This window comes from Epinephelus moara, chromosome 7 (genome assembly GCF_006386435.1).
Source record: "Epinephelus moara isolate mb chromosome 7, YSFRI_EMoa_1.0, whole genome shotgun sequence".
NCBI lineage: Eukaryota > Metazoa > Chordata > Actinopteri > Perciformes > Serranidae > Epinephelus > Epinephelus moara.
The window spans coordinates 4,295,853-4,319,511 of record NC_065512.1 but is presented as its reverse complement, the minus strand read 5'-3'; the positions used below and the strand labels follow the sequence as shown (position 1 = coordinate 4,319,511).

Below are 23,659 nucleotides of genomic sequence, written 5' to 3'. Positions count from 1 at the left end.
TTCTACGGTTTTTTTCCCCTGTTAAAGGGTTTTTTTTGGGGAGTTTTTCCTGATCCGCTGCGAGGGTCATAAGGACAGAGGGATGTCGTATGCTGTAAAGCCCTGTGAGGCAAATTGTGATTTGTGATATTGGGCTTTATAAATAAAATTGATTGATTGATTGACTCTTGAACAAGACCTTGACATTCTTGAACTCCCTCGCTTGAGGCAGTAACTCTCCCCCAACCCAGAGAGGGCACTCCACCGGTTTCCCACAGAGAACCATGACCTCAGATTTGGAGGTGCTGACTCTCATCCCGATTGCTTCACACTCGGCTGCAAACCAACCCAGTGCATGCTGGAGGTCACAGCGAACAGAACCACATCATCTGCAAAAAGCAAAGATGCAATTCTAGTCAGATTTATGTCGTGTTGTTCCATAACATTTTCCAAACGTCTCAAGTCAACATCAACTTGAGGCAGAACACTTAGACTAGCCTGTCTGGCACCAACAAACATGCCACAGGCAAAGTCACTTAAATCATCTTTCTTCCCCAATTCGATGCTCCGTTTGAATTTCAGCAGGTCGTCTTCACCATGTCTATATGACTAAATGGATTGAGTTGCTGCCACGTGATTGGATGATTAGCTGATTAGCTGTTTGTGTTAACGAGCAGTTGAACAAGTGTACCTAACAAAGTGGCCTGTAAATGTATGTTTCCTGTCATGAACCTCCTCAACTCAGAAATACATAAAATGATACACAAGAGCCGTTGAAGACGAGTAAAAGATTTATTTCACATTTTTTTCTTTTTAAATATCACCAGCTTTGTTTGAGGAATCAAAGACATCAAAGAACAGGAAGTTAAAGAGGCTCGAATGCACAAAAGGACGAGAGGGACGGAGGAACAGTCTCAGGTCAGGAAACAATGAAGAAGGATCAGATAATGAATACATCGTGTCTGCTGATGGTGCTCAACACAATCGCCAGAATAAATGTTGGCATTGTACATTTCTGCAAACCATGGGTATGTTACATTTGCATGTTATTCTGTAGTGGATACTTTGAACCTTTACATTTAAATAACGCTGTGATTAATGCGTGGTTAGTTTAAGGCACAAAAGCCCTTGGATATGGTTAGGATAAGATCATGTTTTGATTTAAAATACCTCCTTTTGAGAGGGCAATCCTGGCTGGAAATGCAGTGATGTCTCAGGGAAAAAAACTTTTCATGGTACAATCTCCACCAGAACAAGAGCCTCTTGGTTATAGTTAAGAAAAGATTATTTCTGGCTTAAAATACCAACTTTTGAGGGTGCAATCTTGGCTGGAAATGATGTTTCTGTAAAAATAAAAGACTTATAGTGCCACCATCCAGGCTGTAAATGCAGTGATGTTTCTTTAAAAACCAAACACTTCTCGTGGCACAATCTAGGCTGGAAATCCAGGGATGTAGCCACAAAAAAATGCGTGTGGTGCCATTATCCACGCTGGAAATGCAGTGATATCACTGTGAAAAAAAACAAAAAAACCAATCATTTTTAGGGCCAGTATCATGGCTGGAAATGCAGTGACGTCTAAGGTGGCACAATCTCCACTGGAAACACAGCAATGTCACTATAAAAACCAACTGCTTTTCATGGCACTATCCTGGCTGGAAATGCGGTGCCATTTCTGTAAAAAAACAACCACTTTTTGTGGCACAATATCCGCTGAAAACACAGCAGTGAGCTGCTAAAAAACACTTTTGCATGGTACCTCAAAAGCTGCTGGAAATGCAGCGATGGCTCACTAAAAAACAACTGGTTTTGTTGTTTGTTGGTACCAAGTTGGACTGTTGGTTGAACAGTACCATCACCCTCTCCATGTCCCAGTGACACAGTCAGCTCATATACTACATCACTCTAGAAATGATGATATGACACGTATGAAACGTACAAATGCAGCATATCCATGGTTTGCAGAACCATCTGATGCCAACATTTTCACCAGGCGACTGGGTTGTGGTGCTTGTACTGCAGTTTGAAGGGACGGACAAAGTGTGCTGGCTTTGTTTGTTCACTGAAAATTGTTTGAGAAAATTTCTAAAACGTGATCATTGTCCAGTTATGACTTCTAGAGTCGAGCGTAAATCCAGTGCATGTGCTGGGATGAAAGGGGGGTCAGTTAAGCAGCTAAAGAGACATGAGGACATCACACAACAAGAGGAGACAGACAGTGAAGCACTGCAATCACAATACAAAACACACAGACTTGGCTTCACTGGAGAAAAGCAGTTTGATCAACCCAACAGTCTGAGCTCTATAATTCACTGTGTTTCTACACCTGAGTCAAGTTTGTACTGAGGACGTCACTCAGGTGATACGAGGGGTGCGAGAAAATGAAAAAGTCCAGACATGCTGAGAGGGACATGGGGTTGTTTTGCTGGTCCCTGTGTAGTGATGGTTACTGATGATAAACCAATGACCTGGTCCATCTGACCTCTGACCTCCAGTGCAGGCAGGAGGGGAGACGGGGGGGCGAGGGCAGAGAGTGTCAGAGTCACACAGGCACTTGAGAGAGAAATGACAAAAACACTACGACTTCCAATAAGGCACAACAGATAACTACACTCACACACACACACACACACACACACACACACACACACACACACACACACACACACACACCAGTCTTTGGGACACAGATTCTCTCAGTGGGCACACAGAGCTGCACACACAGCACAATGCCCTTCAACACGTGCACTAACAAGAACTCTTTAAGATTCAGACGTGTGTTGATTAGTTTTCTTCACGTCTACCTCAAAATCAGATCATATTACGACAAACGAAACAAAACACGCCTCCTTCTCCGACTAATATACGCTAACGTCGAAGTGCATCTCATCATGGATTGCTGTTGTTGCTTGCAACGTGGCCAACAGTTACGATTACTGCGAGTAGTCAGCTGTGAATTTAGTTTCTCCAAATGTCTGCGGGGAATTATCCCTCATCTAACCATCTGTTGTCTTAACCTTATTTCAACAAGAGGCTCTTTAACAAATCAAAACTTTCCTTAGCAACGTCTTGTGTGATTTAAAACTCATTTGTTTCCCTATAAGTAAACGATACAATAAAACATCTGATAGTTGCAAAAATGTAAGTCAATAAAATCGAGGACTTCACAGAGGAGCTGCAGGCCGGCCACCTGGATCTAAAATAACTGGAATGATAATATTTTAACCCAGTCGGCAGAAATATTGTCGGCATTGTACATTTCTTCAAACCACGGATACGTTACATTTGTACAGCGTTGCCAGGTGTACGATAATTATCATATTTGTATGATAATTTGGCCCTCTGTACGATGTACAATCAATAATCCCAAAAAGGCCAAATGTACAATAATTTGACCATTTCATGAATGTGTGGTTGTAATCAGTATGCCGGAGTTTTTTGTGAGCCCTGAAGGCATCTGTTCGCATGTGACATGTTTCCAGCCAATCGCACTTTGCTTAGCGTGAGATACGGGTGACGTTTGTCTCTGAACAATGAGCACGATTGGCTGAATGGTCAACTGTACCCGCCCCACGAGGCGCTAGGACCTGTCAGGAAGTCAAGCGAGAATGAGATTCAAAACAGAAGAAGAAGAGGAAAAACAGAAGCAAGGAAAATGTAAAAAAAGTAAACCAAAGAAAGTAAACACCAGAGTGACTATATTTGCCTATGGTGCATCAGTAGGATTGTTATTTTGGTTATGACTGATGTTCGATAATTTCCCTCAAAATATGATAATTTTGAGTCTCTGGTACGATAATCCTACATTTCCCACCTGGCAATGCTGCATTTGTACATTATTATGTAGCCGATATGTTTAAAGTTCACATTTCAGTGCTGGGGTTAACGTGTGGGGTTTTGGGTGGGACAATCTCTGCTAGAAAAACAGCGACAAGTTGCTAATAAACAACCTCTTTTCTTGCCTAAAAAGCCGCTTGACACAGCAATGACTCGCTAAATCAAAACCAAATTTGTTGTTTGTTGCTTAGCAGGCATCTTGATTAGACGTCATGTCATCCGTCATCGCCTCCACATCTCACAGACAGAGTCAGCTCATCTTCTACATCACTTTAGAGATGTTGATATAACACATATGAAATGTGCAAAATGGTTTGCGGAAACGTACAATGCCAATTTCCGCTGGCGACTGGGCTGTTTTTCGTCAGCGACAGCACGACCCTTTGCATTAATCCGATTTATGAGAAACGACAAAAATATATCGGTCAAAAATCTGTAAATCAAAATGTTTGTGTCATCTAGTCTGAATAAAAATACATTCGAGTGCTTCCATTACATTTACCAACAGATAACAGAGCAGCTTAGTAGCACGACATCACCCCGAAATACAAGTTTGAATTGAAGGATGAGGCTTCTTACGCATTTTTCTTTTTACTGTCAACAAATCCCATGCTTCTGACTTCCCTGTCGGCTCCTCTTCCGTTTGTTCCTGCTGAAGATGTAAATCTTTAAACTCAAATACAGAATATTGTTTTTTAAAAGGGTTATTTCCTGTAACAGCTGTGTGCTGGCACTTTAAGCAAATGAGACTCAAACAGGAGTAAACAGTGTTTTTGATGGGAACTATTTTCAGCTGTGGGTTTGGTGCTTTAGTGAAGAATCTGTGGCACAAGAGAGGATTCATTTAAAACAAACTAAAGCCTTTTCAGGCAAATGTCTGATTCTTGGATATGTAAATAAAATTGACTTGAGTCATCCTCCCACAGGAGTTGAATTTTTTTTAATGATTATACCTACTAAATAAGCCCCTTTTTTGTCAAATTAAGGTTTTACTTCTTCCTGACTCTTGGTTGTTGTTCTATTTTCTCTCTGGTTGTTTTAACTGTACTTTTCTGATGCGGGATGCGGCTGTTAAGCAGAGAGTGAACACTCTGTCAGTGTAGCTTGTGTTCAGATCTTAACCGTAACCTTACACTGGATATTTTTTTAAAGTTGCTAACTAGACCTTGGCATCAGCCCCGGCCCTTTAGCAGCCTACAAAAGCCCAAGGCTGCTGGATAAGGTTCCATAGCCCCAGGCTAACCTGTTAAACAGAACTCAGGATTAAGATGGAGAAAGATCTCTTATCCCCCGCTATGAACAAGAAACCACCACTGTAGCACAAATGCTGTAGAAGTAGCAGATATGTTCCCAAATGTTCCCACTGTGCAAACTTTTTTTTAATGATTTATCGTCCAATCTTGAAAATAAGAAGACAAAAGAAGCAGATCTTTCTTTGTCTTTGGGTTCTTTTTTACTGATGAATGTGCCTGAGATGCATTTTGTGGCTGTGTCTACTCACTATGACGCAAACACATTGGGATGCCGATGATTGGTGCGCATGTCACGGGCCAAACGGTCGGTGTATGATGAACATTTCTGGCGCTGAATTGTGATACTAGCAATATTGTGTTACTTATGTTGTGTGTTAAGTGAGCAAAAGTAGTTAGAATTCAGCATTTTTCAGGCTTTTGAAACAAGCTACAGGTTCAGGATCCACGCGCTTTGCAAAGCGATGAGCCCCGGGAGGCTGCAGCTACCCTCATCAGTGACTGCTGTGCAAGCTGTGCAGTGTTGTGTTTGTAACGTTAATGTTAATCTCGTACGTGGGAACATACGTATTAAAGTTACTCCACATGTGGGTGGATGGTTCCTGTGCATACTTTGAAATATTATCCTGCTGGACTGACATAAAATAGTGCCCATGTTCATCATAATGAAGGAACATGTCAGCCGGTGCAACAGTGCTGCTCACTGATGTGTTTCAGACAGTTTTCGGACGACGACGGAGCTCCGTGGCACAGAGGAAGAAGATATACAAGACTCTAGCTACTTCATTAAAGTAAGAAAATAAAAGTATTGATTTGTCTCTTCATGGGATTTGTTGACATTAAGAAAAATATATAATACCCTCAGCCTTATCCTCGAACCTCCTCTGTGATTTTGTGACGGGCAATGGCACAACTCTATTTAATTCTGACGTTACTGGATCTCATCAAACAGCTACAGCTGCTTGGCCAGAATAAATTAGCACCTAAAATCAGCAGAGGTAATTAGACACACTGGACACACACACACACACACACACACGCATGCATACAAACAGAAAGCATGATGAGTTAATAAACCCTCATGTAAGAATGTAAGGGTCGTTGGCAATGTGTGGAGTATTGACAGTGATACATATATCTATATATATATATATATATATATATTTCATTTTAAGAATTGATTCTGTTCTTTTTCCGTCATTGGTTTTGACAATCTGAATCTCAGATTTAATGTAGATTTAAACTAAACGTCTTCACTTCTCTCAAACTACCGTCTCTTTGCCTCTGATCAGCCCATGACTTTGTCTCACTCTCTCTTTCATTAGTGAACAGACAGTGCACAGAGCGATGGTGCGTTAGTGTTTTGTGTGAGCTGAACAGTCTTTCTTACATCATCCTATACCCGACATAGTTCACTACTTTGCAGTCTGGGCCATAAAGTAGTGCACTAGAAGAACAAGAGTACAGTGTCTATTGAGATGTGCCCTCGTGAGAGTGAGCTGACGGCTGTGGGCGGTTTAACTCCGGGGGAGGTGGCCCCTCTTGTAGGCCACCAGGCCGGCTGCGGCAGCCACGGACAGGAAGGTGGAGATTCCCATGAACTTGAAGAGGCCGCTGACTGAAGGCAAGTTTCTCTCCCAGAAGCTGGTGACAAAGGGGAGTGCTGGGACTTCCTGTTGGAGGGACAGAAGGAGGACAGAGGTTACATTTATTTGACTTTTGAGTTTGATTTATTCATGACACTTCCGAAACAGCAACCCCCGAAAAGTGATGTTCCTCACCAAACACGGAGGCTCCGACTGCCAGATCTGATTCTGGTGGATTTTTTTCATAGCAAACAGGATCTGCAACAGAACACATCAGTCAGGACATTGACATCAAGGTTTATTTAATGTCAACATGATATGCTTTTTAGTTTGATGGTGTGACCCTGCAAATCTGATCTGTCAAATCTGTCCCAAACAAATCTACATGAAAACATGTAATGTTAATGCTGGAAGAAGGGAAAGGAGTTTAATTCTGAGCCGGAGCGTTGATTACCTCTATGCCTGCCTCAACTACAGCAATACTACCAATACAGAAAGTATTACTGATACCAACACAGAGGTATATTTTCTGTTTGCAGGGGCAGACTGTTGGCTGTAACTTCGTATTTAACAGACAAAGATTAAAGTAGATTCAGTCTTCTCATTTAACTCTTGGCAGCAAAATGTCAAACTATTTCTTCAACCTCTTCGACTACCCCGCTCCCTACCACAGACCCATTTTTGACTGTTTTAGTGGGGACAGCAGATCTGTATGGGGAGATAGCAGGTGAATACTTTATGCCACATAGCAGTGGTATACATAATCTGAAAGCTGGGAATTAAGTTGAGACGCAGCTCAGCACTGAGTGTCAAGTTTTTCTAGTCATAAATATGTAATAAAGATTTTGTTTTGGTGAGGCTGTCATTCACTTTCAATGAGAGCCTGGCGACATGGGCGACCTGGTTGTTAGCCGCGCGTCTTGGGCGGCCAAAGAGACCGGAGCGGGTCTGGAGGGAAGTTAAAACTTGTTTAACTTTATGGTAATGAGCTCTGACACAGTTTGGCGGCAACCAATCGGAATGCTGACGTGCTTCAATGAAGCGAGTCCCAGAGAACAAGCCATGTAACTTTGGTTCCTACAGCACACTTGTTCCGACGATGGATATCAAGAAGTGTATTGCTTGTGTTCGCGCCCACTCAGTCCTTTATAATGTGTCGTTACAGAGACCAAAATAAAAAGAATGAGGCTTGGGACCGCGTCATGGACGTAGTTGGTCTGGTGAGTTTTAAAGTGTGTAATGTTAGTAATAGAGGAGAGAATTGCAGGCTAATGTTGCGACGTAGCATGCAAGTTGTTTGGTTTGAATGGGATGACATACGTTTTCTGTTTTCATTGACCAAACATAACTTTCTGTAGGCCAACTATGAGCTTTTTGACTGGACAACAGCAAGCAGCAACTACGCTGCTTTCAAGCCAGTAGTCCGCTTTGTGTCTCCTTTAAATTGACAAGCACAATCGAACGTTCAATGATTCACGCGATGAGCGACTAGAGCAACCAAAGCTGCCACAAATATTTTTGACAGTCGTGCTTCTTGGGTGTCCGCGAGAGACTTTGCCTCTTTGGAAGCTTCTGGTTTGAACGTACAGTTACAGGGGCTCAGAACATTATGATGGAAGTATATGATGGCCATTCTCATGCTCAGTTATGTCTCATATAAGTTACTGCAGCAAAATTTGGGGTTGATACCATTTGTTACACAGATTTGGTGCTAAATTTAGACATTTTTTGCTACTTGAGAATTGATTAAAATGGTCAAAGATCCCTCAAAAATACCACATTAAGACACCAAGATGTTGAAGAACACCACAGAAAAATCCCTGCTGTGATTTAGTGTCAAAAATCTCTGACATTTGGAGATTTCTGTAAGAATTGTTCTGGAAACTGCTCAGAAACCCCCTTACTGTCAATATACCTATGAAAGCCACCCATCCTCTGAATGAAAGGTCTCTAGTTCGTGGCTGTAAAGTTTCATGAGGCTGTGATTATCCTTAAGTCAGTATAGGTCATTTTATACAGTGAGGTAATGTCTTAAAATGGTTTTACTACAATGAAATGGCTGCTATGGGGGCTAACGTCATCACACATGATTAAAATCAGCCTTGTTGAATCCACAAGAGTCTCAGCTTTCCAGTTATAACTATTTCATCCAATTCCAAGTCTGTTTAGTGACCCCAGTATGCAGAAACATTCTGAGATATTCAAATACAATAGGCGAAAATACCACATTTATACCGCATGGTTTTTGCCCCAACCTTCAAGGGATTAGCATAAAGTGGGCATGTCTGCAAAGGGGAGACTCGTGGGTACACAAAGAACCACTTTTCATCAGGTATTCTGAGGTGTGAGGTCAAGGGACCCCTGTGAACATGGCCATGTCAGTTTTTTACTTTCCAAAATTTAGCCTACATCTGGAGCATTATTTAAACCCCTCAAGACAACCAGCATGACATGATTGGTACCAGTGGATTCCTTGATATGACACCAGTATCTTCACTCTAGTCGACAAAGCCAGTGTCCTAGTGGAGTGGAAGAGGTTTAAACCATCACCAGCTCATGAACAGCAGGTGTGTCAGCTGTTGTTTCCCCACATTAACCTGCTCCTGATGATGAATCTAACGCTCCCAACAAACACTTGAAACAGCAAACATGCCGACTCTACTCTCATGTGTTTTCAGGTGACCTCTGACCTCTCTGGCTGCTCTCTCTCCAGCCTCCACCGCCCCCTCCATGTAGCCGCTCCACTCTGTGGCCGTCTCTGTGCCTGCAAAGTACAACCTGCCGACCGGCTCCCTCAGCACCCTGCAGAGAGAGAACAGGAGAGATTAAAGAGTTCCAGTTGATTTATGTGGTTTAAAAGTGGCATTTCATTAAAGAGTGGCCTTTTATTGTGACCATCTGAAGGCACACCTGAGCAGTAATGATGCTGTTTAATCAGCATCCTGATATGTCACACCTGTCAGGTAGATGGAGTGTCTTGGAAAAGGAGAAGTGCTCACTAACGGATTTTAACGAATTTAAGACCAAATATTTGACTAATCTGGGAGGATCTGTGAGCATGAAAAAAGTTGTAGAGTGGGTGGGGGATAAGTAGTGTCGTAAGCCACCCCCTCTGTTAAACGATGGTCGTTCCAGCTTGACGTAGATGGCTTCTTGGGCAGGCCTATTGGGCACAGGCCTAGGGGCCAAAACTGTCAGGGGGCCCCCTGACCTTCATCTGCAAATTGTCCCTGAGATTAGCACGTACTGACCACAACCAGCAAGACTTAAAATGACCCCCCCAAAAAAGCAACCAACCAATTTATAGCCAGAATTTGAGAGAAGTATATTTATTAAATGTATAAAATAGCCTTAGATCTTTAACTTAAAGCTGTGAAAAATAGGCGCAAAAACAAAAGTGTTGCATTTTAAATTTTCTTCAGTATAAATTCATATTTCATTTAACGCTGGAGTTTCTGCTACCTGAACAATTTGATGATAAATAAAGACATTTAAAAACCTTAATCCTGAGTGTCAACTTTTTTGTCCTGATCCTGACAGTCAGCTTTTAAAGATAAATTGCCCTTTGAGCAAGATGGTAGCACGCGCTCATGCAGCGCCTCCGCTCTCCTAGTGTGAGGCTGAATGTGCGGAGGATGTGGTTTTAACTGTCGGCATGTTACAGGAGCAGCACCCCGAATTTCGTTGTGTTATTTTAGTGATACAATGACAATAAAGACACTCTGATTCTGATTCTGAAAACATGAAAATGAGCAAACTTGGAAATAAACGTTTTCACTAGACAGTGAAGACATTTAGAAAAAAACTGAGTTTTCTGACCTAACCAAAATATTGGTCCAATTTAAAGATATCGAGCACCAGGACACAGTATGCACACCTGTGTATATGTGTGTGTGTGACTTACCTGCCAAACTGGGTAAGGATTCCTGGGGGGAAATATGCCGTGTAGCAGCCCCCGGAGTACTCCTCTTCACACCAGTTCTTCTCCTCGTAGTGCACCGGCTGACAGACACAAGAGGACACATAAACAGTTTAACCAGTGATGCAGTTCCTCTGCAGCTGTGTGAATCTGTGCTAAAGTCTGTATCCAAACTCACATGCAGAGCCTCCTCTGTGCCCAGCACTCTGGAGTAGATCTCACAGATCTTCTTCAGCCTAAACACAACAAGACAACAGTTTGGATTAAAGCGCCCTTGCAGCCTGTGAGAGTGTATTAACCTGCTGTGTTGTCTGCGCCGAGTGCCTACCTCTCCTCTTTGGTCAAGACTGATAGCTTTCTGCACTTGCGGGCGAGGATGAATCTGGAGGAGAGAAATGAGAAACATTATCTGCTAGAAAACAACATTGTGTGAGTGAACAGGCAAATCCAGTGACACTGTGTGCACTACATGGCCACACGTAAACGCACTGTCCACATACTTTTGGTCTGATTTGTTTTTATTATTTTGTTCCACTGAAGGAAACATTTAAATGTATATTATGCAGGAAATGTAGGCTGCTGTTTGGAAACAGTATTGCCAGTGAAAGTGGAAGCCAACCCCAGTTTTGTCCGCTAAGCATTTTGCCTCGCTCGTGCTTTTTCCCGCGATTTTTTGTAGCTTTTTCTTGCATGTGTGCTGCTCACTGTCGATACCTGGTCGCAACCTTTTATAAAGCCAGACCTCACCTGGTATGCCCAGGAACGTCCCAAACACAGCAAAATACAGAAACATGAGAAATCAGATCAGCAAACTTTCTGTTGCTGCTGTTACACAGATTAGACCCAGTGCTGCTGACGGCCTCCAGCCCGCTGTGATACCTGGCACTGGCGGGTTTGTGATGGCCATATTCAAGATGCTATAGCCTCCTGGAGAAGCAGTTCAGAGCGGCAGGGAGCGAGGTGGAGGGACTGTGGGGCAGCTAGTTAGCTAATTTCTGTATGTATGGGAAACACTGGGTCAATGTATGAGGCTCGTACATATGTCCGTGCTCGTCTGGAGGGAGGGTCTAAAAACTGCAGTTCCTCTAATGGCCACTTGAGGCTGACTCCAAGAACGAGTCAGTCCCCATAGAACCTCATGTTAAAATGCCCAACTTTACAGCAGAAATAAACATGTTTACAGCCTGGTACAAAAACAGTTTTGGTCTCTGTAGCTAATTACAACATTCATGACAACTGTACAGGGCTGAATTTTTATATAACTCACCCATTAACATTTTATCAAGGCTTAAAGTTTGTGTGACTGCTGATAGTGTCCTCAGCTTCACCCTTCGCTCCTCCACAGCTCCGCCCTCGCACCAAAATATGGTCACTTCTGCCTCCATTGAAAATATATTGAAAATAATAGGGGCGTATGTTTTGACGTGCTGCATTCGTCACTGGTGTATTTTGGCCTTAACACACTGTTTGTTTTGGTCCGTTAACCATATAATAATGACAGACTAACCCTTTAATGTCCGTGAGACCTTCATGTGTCCACATACTTTTGGCAAAATAGTGCATGGTATCTTATCAAACTATAATCTCTGTCATTTTGCAGAGAGCTGGCTGGAGCTCTGTATTCACCCCATAATGGCGGGCACACTTCCGTCAGGCTTCGTGTCATCCAGTGTCAGACCAATGGGAGCACCTTCCTCCTCGATCACCATACTGCCACAGTAACCTGGTGACACACATCAAAGAGTGTTAAAGATATAAAAACAGACATGTACTACAGCATCCTCTCTGTTTTTCCACTTCCTGCGTACCCTTTTTCCTCCAGAAGTTCTCTTTGTAGTAGACCATGCACTTGATGACGGAGCCCATGGGGACGCGGTGGATCAGCTGGTTCCTCAGTGGCGGCAGCTCAGGCTTAAAGTGCATCTTCAGGTTCAGACCGGGAGGGGTGGCCAAGATCACGTACTTGGCCTAAGACAGAGACGCATGTGAAGAAACAGAGAAGGGACACAAACACAAACAGGACAGGGCAGTGTGAGCTGTGTCACGTGACACATGGCTGCAGGATGACGAGCAGCCAGTAGATGGCGGCAGAGAACAACACTGCTGATTCAGACTGATGGTGGAAGAGTTAAATTGATGCATGACTTTATGTCTCTGAGAACAACATTATGTCCGTTTATATACTGCATGTGTTATTACACCAATAAGATGACAACTAAAGCAAACATGGCTGCAGTCCTCAGGATAAGGTTCTCTAATAAAAATATACTCAGGCCTGTCTCTCTCCCAAAGATCTCAAGAGAGTCATTCATGCTTCTATTACCTCTCGGCTAGATTACTGTAATTCTCTGTATGTGGGTGTAGATCAGTCGCCACTTCGCCGTCTGCAGTTAGTACAAAATTGTAAGTGGAAAAAGAAAACCACATAACACCAGCGCTGGCCTCCCTCCACTGGCTTCCCGTCCAATGTAGGATTGATTTTAAGATGTTATTGCTGGTTTTTAAGGTTTTAAACAGTCTGGCGCTGCTTTATCTTCATACTCCAGTTAGAGACCTGAGGTCGAGTGAGCTGATGCTCCTGGATGTTTCCAGAAGTAGGCACAGAAACAGCGCCAACTAAGCCTTTGCAGCAGCTGAACCTAAACTCTGGAACAGTTTACCTATACAAATACAAACTGCTCCGAAATTTGAAACCTTTAAGTCTCTACTGAGGACCCACCTCTTTTCGTTGGTGTACAATCGATTGATTTTATAACTGTTCAGCAATTTGGTCAACTGCAGTTGTTTTTAAAAGAGAAATGCTGCTCAATAATCTGGCAAATTTAATTCCCTGGATTAAATCTGAGCTAACAAGTCTTGGTGTAAGATCTAAGCTTCAAGTCCCACATTAACAAGGTGCTGAAGACATAATCTTTCCGCCTCAGACACATCGCTAAGCTACGACCATTTCTAAATGAAAAAGATGCAGAGAAACTGATTCATGCTTTTATTTCAAGTCGACTCGACCACTGTAATGCACTTTTTGCTGGCCTCCCAAAAACACCACTGAAAGACTTCAGCTCGTTCAAAACTCTGCAGCTCTGCTATGAACCAGAACCAAGAGGAGAGAGCACATCAGGCCGGTCTGAGCTGCTCTGCACTGACTTCCTGTTACATTTACAATTGATTTTAAGCTCCTCCTCCTTGTATACAAAGCCCTACACTGGCTGGGACCGAGCTACATCGCTAACTCCCTTGTTAACTCTTTGCCTCCAAGAACACTGTGATCATCTGCTGCCGGTTTACTGGAAGAAGATCGGGGATGCAGCCTTTGTCAATTACGCCCCAAAGCTATGGAACACACTACCTATAGATATCAGGGAAGCTAGCTCGCTAAATATTTTTAAAAGAAAGCTAAAAACGTATCTGTTCACTTTAGACTTTACTTGATTTTATGATTTATAGTTTTACAACTCTATGATTTTATGAATCAGTTCTGTTTTATGTTCATTCTATCTTCATGTGAAGCACTCAGTGCTTATGCTGCCCTTATTGTAAATCACTTGCTTGTATGAAAGGTGCCATATAAATAAAGATAATTATTATCATTATTTAATGTGCTCTACAAATAAAGTTCCACTTGACTTGAGTACTGTAAACATAGTTAAACTCCACCATTGTGCGGCTGCAGCAGACTCAGCTGTGATACACTTACGGTGTAGGTCTGTTTGTCCAGCGTCTCCACCACCACCATGTCTCCGCTCTGGTCGATGCTGTAGACCGGAGACTGCAGCTTCACTCGGTCTCCCAGCTCTCTGGCCATGCCCTCACTGATCTGACTGGAGCCACCTACAAACTTCCTCTCCTGCAGAGGCAGACGGAGAGAGCATGGTCAGTCATCAGAACCACAAAGTGCAGATGCAGCAAGTCTTGTTTATTTATTTTATGCTCTACTTCCAAGAGAGCCTCTGATTATACGGGGTAAAATTGCTTTTATCCAGTCTGATCCTGCTCACAGTTCCACTCTGCCAGGGTAATAAAAACTACATTTAGGAGACAAGCTGATACAATCTGTTGAGTTATCCCAGTGTTACATCCCAGTTATCCTCAATCCACCCTCTCTCCTCCACTATAAATTTCAACATCCCAAACCAAAAGGGAAAATGTGTTTGCAAAGCTCGGGCCAGAAAACGCTGAATGATGTAGAGGACTGAGGGGGTGAAGAGAGATGAAGTGCTGCCAAAGCTCTGATACACAAAAATGAAATAGACAGTGACCTTTTCCATATGGTTAGTGTCAACATCTCTGTCCTCCCTGATTAGAAACACATTGAGCGCATTCCACCGTGGCATTCAGATGAATTTCTCCGCCAGTCGCCAGAAAATTCGGAGCTAAACATAAATAGATCGTGGCAGTGTAATGAGGTGAGTCTGTGTTTGTCTCGTTGGATTAAAGAAGAGTTTATTTTTTCCGTTTCACGGGGGAAGTTGTTCTGGAAGTGAAGAACACAGAATCTGCCTCCATATGCAACACTCCAAGCCAGTGGTGTCCAACTGGTGGGTCGTGGCCCAAAATGGACCGAATGGACCACAAGTGACAAGGAAATGTGACAAGTTTGTAACAAACACACTTTATTTAAAAGTACGGTGAATTTCCAGCACAAAGTTTTTATTTTGAGTGACCAACAGACAGCTACTTGACAGAGACAGCCAGCGAGCTTGACGACATGGCCGAACAGAAGTACGGTGCCAAATGTATTAAACTGTGTGGACGTTGAACTAATGGAAATCTGGACAATGTGGCTGAACCAGTTGGGAACCACTGCTCTACACCTTATATTACTTTCTCCTCCTCCTCCTCCTCAAATTATTGTTTATGTGTATACTCTGTACGCAGACACAAACATGCACCCATAAATAAGTGGTGGAATGATTAAGATCTTGTACTAAAGTAAAAGCAGTGACACTACAGTGTAAAAATACTCGTTAAAAAGCTCTGCATTTAAAATCATACTCAAGTGTATTAGTATCAGCACTTAAAGTAAAAGTACTCATAATGCTGAATGGTCCATTTCAGAGTGATGTATACGAAGTCACTGGGCCATAATTATTGATGCATTAATGTGCTCATCACTTTAAAAGGATAGTTCAGATCTTCTTTAGTGGGGTTGTATGAGGAACTTATCCACAGTCAGTGTATTACCTACAGTGCACACAGTTTGGAGGAGCTGCCGGAGTACCATGATGGAGCACTGCTGTGGATGGGGGCAGCAGTGAAACGTATTTTAGCCACCGAACAGAATCAATATCAGTTCAAGTGTAAACTATATTTGGACCATTTTCAGTGCTTTGTCTTGCCGTCAAAAAACCTTTGCAACAGTGAACTGAAGCTGTTGTATGGCCCTCTTCAGACTCCTTTGACAAAAACAGCAATTTTACCTTGCAGAACACGGGCGTTGCTGATCTATCGCTGCCTAGATCAGTTCAGTGTGTTTGTGTTATTAGCCTCTTTTACACTGCCTGTTCAAGGCGGGAAAATCGCGCTGTTAAACCGCCTGTTCTGTAAGATAAGATTTAGGAACTAGAGCACTCGGAGAGCGCAGACCTCCGCCAAGAAGCTCGGATTTCCCGCCATTTTATTATTTTATCCACTTCGCTTCAACCGATCACCACCAAAATTATCATCTGTTCCCTTTCCTGAAAATTTCATCAAAATCCGTTCAGAACTTTTTGAGTTATTTTGCAGACAAACAAACTAACAAACGGCGGCGAAAACATAGCCTCCTTGGCGGAGGTAATGAGGGGGCAAAGTCATCTCGCCTTAAATCCACCTCAGGAGGTAGTAACAGCGCTGAAATGATGTCTGTATAGATGGGACAGCTGGCAGGACGGGTGTGACAATTTGACGACGCGTTATGTGTGTGATTCAGCAGCTGATAGCAGTTAGCGTCTAACTCAAAGAAGAAGTACAGCAGCCGAAAACGTCCACAAATTGGCAAAGCAATGAGATTTGGGAGCTTCTTACCCTCCAAGCAGAGGACGAGTACAGGTAACAGGGACAGTAAATGATTGTTATTGTCATGTTATGCCGTTGTTACTGTTTATAAAGCGCTGCTGATACGTATTTTATGTGTCACACTAGAGGCTGACGCTATAATGTTACACGTAAAGCCTGTCACGCCTCTTTTGATTCCGTGATGCCAGGATGTGGTCTGAAATCACACACTGGAGCGAAACAATACCATTGTTGAGGGCATAGACAGATTTCAGTTTCGGTTCAGTTCCCGATCGGAAAGGTCCATCAGACAACAAGGTAAAGCAGTGAAAATAACCTTAATACCTTGATATAGCATTCACTTAAAATATAAGTATACCCTATAATTAGAATATTTTAAACTGATATCATTTTATTCAGGTAGCTATTTTTAGGTTTTAAAATATGTACGTTGTTTAGCTTCCATCATGATACTCCAGCCTGCTTCTATTGTGGATGCGTTAATGTGTAATGTGTATATACCTTTGAAAAGCACAACCTATAATAATGTATCCTAATGTATTGGCTGAGTTATATTTCGTGTCAATAATCTATATCTACAATGTAAGTAAAGTTATCAAATAAGTAAAAATCTGAGTAGAAAGTACAATAATTGCCTCTGAGATGTGAAGCAGGGGTATAATGTTGCAGAAAAACTCAGTAAAGTACCTCAAAATTATAGTTAAGTATATTACTTGAGGTCATTGCTCTCACTTTCTCTCCACTGAGTGCAAATGGAACGGCCCAGCAAAGGGAGCTGACAACAGAGCTGGCTACAACATCCTCTGTTTACCTAAACACAATCCCCTTCCTCAGTGGCCATGGCAACAGGGCCGCTGGGCTTTAGAAAGTACGACAACAGAATGTGCTCCCCCGGCACTCCAAGAAAACAGCTTTTGTGGAGCTCATGATTATTCTCAGCTGATCAGCAGCAAACTAAGGTGAACGTGAGCAAGACTTTGTCCTGCATCACTTCTTGGAGAGCCTCGTCTGTCCTGCGTCCCTCAGGCTGATTGTTCTATAGAGATTAACTGGAGTCATGATGCTGAGGGTTCTGTTTGTAACTTCAGTGTGCATCAATTAATAATGTCCGGCATTTTTCAAAAGCTGTATCTTACATTAATCTTCAGTGTAGATGTTAAAACCAGACGTGTGGCTGACGTACCTGTCCTCCATTTGTGGTGGAGAAGATCCTCATGGTTCCTCCGCACTGCTTCACGTACCAGAGGAACCACAGAGCCGACACCTCGTGGGGCTCAGACGTCACGTTCACGTTGACAAACAGTGTGGCGAAGCGACGAACAGTGCTGGGAATAAGAGACGACAGTTAGAACTTCATATTGAAAAATGTGTTTGTGTAAATGTTCAAAATATATCCGTGAGATCCTGCATGAGTTTTTGATTTATAAACTTTTATTTCTCTTAATGGAGAAAAGCTTTATTAACAAAGTTCCACTGTGTTTAAGGGATAATTCAGAAATGTCATGTTCTTCTTCTACTTTTTAAGAATCAGACATGAATTCATTTGTCACGTCTCTGTGTGTAGTTTGAAAGTTAAACACAAGTTTTGTGTAATTAACTCTCAACTATTTGAGATTTTGTGTGTGACATTCAATACATTTGTTCAAACACAAGTACAAGGTATTAAACTTTGAAGTGTATTTCTCTACATGTGTGTACTGAGCTGTAACTGTTTTACAAGCTGTTAACACCTCTGTATAAAGATATATTAATACTTCTTATCATGCATAGACTTACTTTGACTACATTCCTGTTTACATTCAATTTGTATGTTTGGAAAAACTGTCTGTCTAGTGGTTTAGATGCATACTATATATCACAATGTAACTACATGTCCTCAGTTCAATTCTGACAGCGGACCTATGGTTCATGTCAAACCCCTCACGTTTAACACCTCTTCCCTGACAACTCTCCGGTGAAAATGCCAAAATGTTAAATAAATAATAAAGATTTTTTTGGGGGGAATTTTTAGCCTTTAATGGATAGGACAGACAAGTGTGAAAGAGGGAGAGAGAGAGGGAGTGACATGCAGCAAAGGGCCACAGGCCGGAGTCAAACCAGGGCCGCTGTGGCAACAGCCCTGTACATGGGGCGCCTGCTCTACCACTAAGCCACCGACGCCCCAAAATGTTAAATAATCTTAAAAGAAATAAATGATGGTGCTAACTTCAGAGACAGAAAAAGACCTGCACAACTGGTCTCACTGTTGTTAGGCAGAATCAATTATATAATTCTACTCTCTGTTACCTGGTCCAGCAGATTTTCTCAAAGAGCTGCTGCATGGACATCTTGTCCCACTCCTCGGCATGGGGAGCTCTCCAGGGAGCCTCTCTGGGAATCTGAAGCACACGAGGAGGAGGAGGAGGAGGAGGAGGAGGAGGAGGAGGAGGAGGAGGACATTTAGCAGATATGAGACACACAGAGTGGAGAGCAAAGAAACAAAAAAACCAATGGTGAGTCTTTCTTTACCTCCTTGCCCATCTCGTCCATCGTCCTCCACAGGTTGTTGAAGTCCAACAGGACGATGGGGTTCCACATGGGAGGGAAGGAGCCTTTGAATGGGTACGACTTTCCCTGTTGAACAAACATCAAAAAAGTTGTCTAAATATGGAAACTTGGTGTTTTAGTAACTCAAAAGTTCACTTTCTCACACTGTATGTGTCACATATGAAACTCTGTCACACTGCTGGAGAAAGAGACCTGTTAATATCAGAGTTTGGCTGGTGGTATACTCAGCTTTTAGGTTAGAAATCTTTAGCCTGGAAATCCAGACTCAAATCTAGAAAGATTTCCCGTGCAGAGCAAATTTGAATTTGCCAGGGGCAGGGCATCTGGATTTCCAGGTTAAGATGTCATTGTTACAGAGTGACATAAATTCCTTTCTGATTCAAATCAGTTGGCAGGTGGCACTTATTTTTTTTAATTCCACAAAGTGTTTTTAAATGGTTCTTATAAGGCAGCATTGTACACCCGAGTTCTTCCAGGATGTTGAGATTACAACAGTTAACGCAAATTCAACCAGTCCCTGTGAACTGTGCACAACCCTGTCATTTAGTCCAATCACCAAAACTTTTCATCATCATAGCTCCCCTCATCATAGCAGTCCCCTGCACAAGATCACAAAACTCACTTCCTTGTTCCTGTTTGACATGTGCGACACAAACGTTTCAGATTTACGAACAACAACAACTTACTGCTCAAGACCGTGAAAGGTAAATCCCTGAACTGAATGAATGACTCACTATTTTTGCTATTTTAACTTGCACCTGAACTTTGTTGCTTTAAAGAAACTTTGCAACATGCATCACAATCTTTTAGAAAAGCTCCCATGAAATCACTTTGGGCCGCGACAATCCCCAAAAAGCCTGCCAAGGCCGGAAGGGACTAAAATATGTGATACATACAGCCACCCATCCTTACAGAGCTGCTGGCACTGAAACTGTTTCATATCCTTTTGTGATTTACAGCAGTGGTTCCTAACTGGTCCAGATGTCTCCTTAGTCATTAGTTCAAGGTCCACACAGTTTAATACAATTAGCGTCATTTTGCTGTCTCTGTCAGGTAGCTATCCATTAGTCACTCACTCTACAGCAGGAAGCGACACTTCAAAATAAAAGCTCTGTGTACTTCAAAGTAAAGCGCATTTTCTACAGACTTGACACGTTTGCGAGTCACTTGTGCTCCATTCAGGATGGACTCGTGACCCACTTTGGTCCGAGACCAACCCGCTGGGAACCACTAAGTGTCATTGAGAGCTGCTCCCAACCTGCTGAGGACACATTTCGAGGTAAATCCAAACTTTAAAGACATTAAATACTATTTCAAGGTGAACATATTCTTATTTTCACACGTTAGTCGACCTCTAGCTGACCTTCAATGTGCTTAGTCAGAGTGACTGTGAACAGTTTACAAAGAGCTGTGTAGTAACAGCTCAGTATGATGAGTGTTGTGCAACATTTTACGACTAATTCAAAGATCCAGAGTCATCGAGCGCGATAAGAGTGTCCTCAGTTCATGTGCTGTCTGTCTGTCTGTCTGTCTGGACTATTGCTCTGTTTCTCAACCACACAAGTGATTTACAGATGCGGGGGGGGGAGGGTGCCAAAGAGATCAAGGTTACTCCAACCGACCGACATAAACATGCAGATTACATGTTGAGCTCCGTGTCACAGCCGTGTCTGGTGTTTCTAAGAACCAACTCTTGCTTTCTAGCAATTGTCTCTTCGCAGTGTGGAGGAATAAGTCTGTCTGCATATTCTGTCTAGCGTAACGTCATTGACATTTAGCTTGACAAGTAAATTTGTTTCAGACCCCATTAAACTTCAGCTTCCCCTGAAACAAACAAAGACAGGCTGTGTGTAGTGATGCCTTTGTGTGTCTCACAGTGGATCACTGTGTGATGAAGCTGCAGGACAACAGCTCACTCTGACAGAGTCAACTGTGGGTCATCGCTACAAATTCAAGTTTTACTAAAGATTATTTCAGGTGGAGCAGATACTTGTAGACTGAAACACTGTGACGTCACACCAACAACAGCAATCACTTACGGGTAGACAACTGGCATTTGATTTCAGCTGCAGAGATACGTAACATGGGCAAACTTGTTTTTTATTTCTGTTGTCATTTTCAGCTGTAACATTAAGGGTATATATTTAAACATGGTGGTCCGACCTATCTGATTACTGATGTGCTCATTTTATGTACTTTGATAAACCAGTTATATAAGGCCATGAAAATGGGGTTTGACCTTGTGATTGACAGCTCTGCGTGTCAATCGGTGTGCTCGTGATCAATGGCACTGTTCATGACTGGTTGTAAAGGTGTATTGGCAGGAACTCGATCTTGGGGACATTGCTACTGCACAGTCCATGGCTCCAAATGATGTCATCAGCTCAAGAGGCAGTGGCCGTATCCGGGATACTTTGGCTTCATTTCTGTATAGTCTGTGTTCAAAACCTGCGCCGCCCTGTCAGGGTTCAAGTCGCTATAATGACCTGCTAACATTAATGTAATGCTGTATGAAAGATATTGTGAGTTTAAATTGGATTGAAATTAGATTTTTAAGTGGAAGAAATCAGGGGTTTTAAAGGTTAACATGTTATCTTTTTAAATTCATGTCTCACTTCAGCTGACATCACATCAAACATGCAGAAATAAAAAAGGGCCCAAGGACGTGACTGTTGTTGTACAAAAATAACACGGTGCAGAGATTTGCTGTCAGCACTGTGACACTTTGTGTTTGAAAAGAGTAAAAGTAGCTCAGCGATCAGCTGTGATGTGTAAATCAGTCGTGTTTGTAGCTGAATCAGAGACGCATCAACATGTACTACACACATTTATATTACGCATTTTTTATTAGTGTTTATATTTTTGCTTTAACTTCTGTTATTCATGTCTGAGATTTAGATATTGCTTTTATTTGCATGATTTTCTTTTTCATAGATATTTAATGAGCACTTTAAGAGCGTGCCAGAGGCCTCAGATTTTCATTGCGTCTCTAGAATTGTGTGCATGATAAGAAAAGTGGACTTGCAAAATGAAACTTTCATTGGCTTCAAGCCTCTTAAACTTAGGGTGCTACCCTGTTTTAAGTGTTCCCAGATGAGGAAAAGTTATATCTCACTAATGAAGAGTCCAACCAGGTTAATAACCAACAATGGACAATCAGAGTAATAAATAACCCATAAAGAATTATTTATTCTTGGCACAGTCAGTGTAGTCACAGCTCAGGTCTGCCGCCCTGTGTACGTGTGCTTTATCACAGACCTGAGAGACTCTCTTGAGCTGAACTGTATTTTATGAGGGTGAGAAATTTCACTATCAAACGCTCACATCTTGCTCTGTAAGTAGGTCAATGAAAACCTTTCATTCAGACACAGATATTTACAATCACATATTATATTGTACCAGACGAGATGCTCAGAGTCCAAATGTGCCTTTTCATTAAGGTCTTCTTGAATCGCTCTTAGTCTGGCCCCTCCCCTGGGACCACTTTACCTTGGGAGACCATACCAGAGGCTATTAGCAGCTCCCAGGTTCACGGGGAAACGCAAACCCCTCCACCACATTAAGAGAGGAGGAGAGGAGATTCTCGGAGGAGCTGGTTGCACCTCCATGTTTCTACAGTAGCCCAGGAGGGACAAACCAAACACTGGCTCTAGAAAGGGACATTTGCATTTTCGTGTTGGCCACCGTAGTTAGCAGCCCCTCTGCGACGAGCCAAACAGCACTGCAGAAACACTGATTTTTAAAATCAAAGAGATTTATTCAGTGTTTTTACCAGTTTTAATTACCGGTTCTGTGTGTTTTAGAGAGGAAGAGACCTCTGCAGATAATTCTGCTCCTGGTAAAAACCTCCGGGACATCTGGATGTTAAGTTATCAGAGAAAAAAGGTGAGCACAGATTAGCAGGTGCTGGGCTGGTGGCTTGTCCCTGTCATGCCGAGCATCATCTGGAAAACACTGATTTGTGATGTGAAACTGTGTCAGTGTTTTTACTGGTTTTAATCACAGGAAGAGACCTCTGCAAGTAATTTGTCTCTTGGTGAAAACCTCCTGAACAATAAACACGGCAGGAATTCTCACTGGGAGAAGTTTCAGCTGGTTGCAATCTTCAGTCCTCACCACTAGATGTCACTAAATCCCCCTCAATCTCACACACTTCTTTAAGCTTCTTTTCAGAAAAGTTTTCCACACAAGGAGAATCTTTATCTGATCAACCAAGAGTCCAACCAATATAATTAACGACACAGCTACAACAACACGCCCTAAATAAAGTACCAATAATTTATGGCCTATAAAGAAATAAGTGTTCCTAGTACAGTAAGAGTTTCCGCCCTGTGATCGTGCGCTTTATCGCTGATCTGAGATACTCTCTCCTGAGGTGAACTGTGTTTTATGAGGGCGAGATGTTTTACTACGGGTCACAATCTAACGCTTCTAAAGAACTTCCATTCAAACACAGGTAATCACACTCAGGTTTTATATGACAGACAGTTCACATACAACAATGGCAAATCCATTTTCAAGTCACTGAACTTTCGTTTCTTTATACA

The 23,659-nt window shown here is 42.4% G+C and overlaps 1 protein-coding gene across 1 annotated transcript in view; it reads right to left on the bottom strand.

Moving 5' to 3' along the window:
* Positions 1 to 757: 757 nt before the first annotated feature.
* The window catches only part of mao (monoamine oxidase), a 52,126-nt gene continuing 29,224 nt past the window's right edge, over positions 758 to 23,659 (bottom strand). Inside the window, exons 4-15 of the mRNA XM_050048439.1 lie at positions 19,074 to 19,178; positions 18,852 to 18,943; positions 17,749 to 17,890; positions 14,266 to 14,415; positions 12,380 to 12,539; positions 12,198 to 12,294; positions 10,900 to 10,953; positions 10,750 to 10,807; positions 10,557 to 10,654; positions 9,343 to 9,454; positions 6,848 to 6,910; positions 758 to 6,739 (exon numbers count right to left, since the gene is read on the bottom strand). Coding sequence (XP_049904396.1) covers positions 6,584 to 6,739; positions 6,848 to 6,910; positions 9,343 to 9,454; positions 10,557 to 10,654; positions 10,750 to 10,807; positions 10,900 to 10,953; positions 12,198 to 12,294; positions 12,380 to 12,539; positions 14,266 to 14,415; positions 17,749 to 17,890; positions 18,852 to 18,943; positions 19,074 to 19,178 — 1,287 coding nt within the window. The 3' untranslated portion in view covers positions 758 to 6,583. The remainder of the gene's footprint in view (positions 6,740 to 6,847; positions 6,911 to 9,342; positions 9,455 to 10,556; positions 10,655 to 10,749; positions 10,808 to 10,899; positions 10,954 to 12,197; positions 12,295 to 12,379; positions 12,540 to 14,265; positions 14,416 to 17,748; positions 17,891 to 18,851; positions 18,944 to 19,073; positions 19,179 to 23,659) is intronic.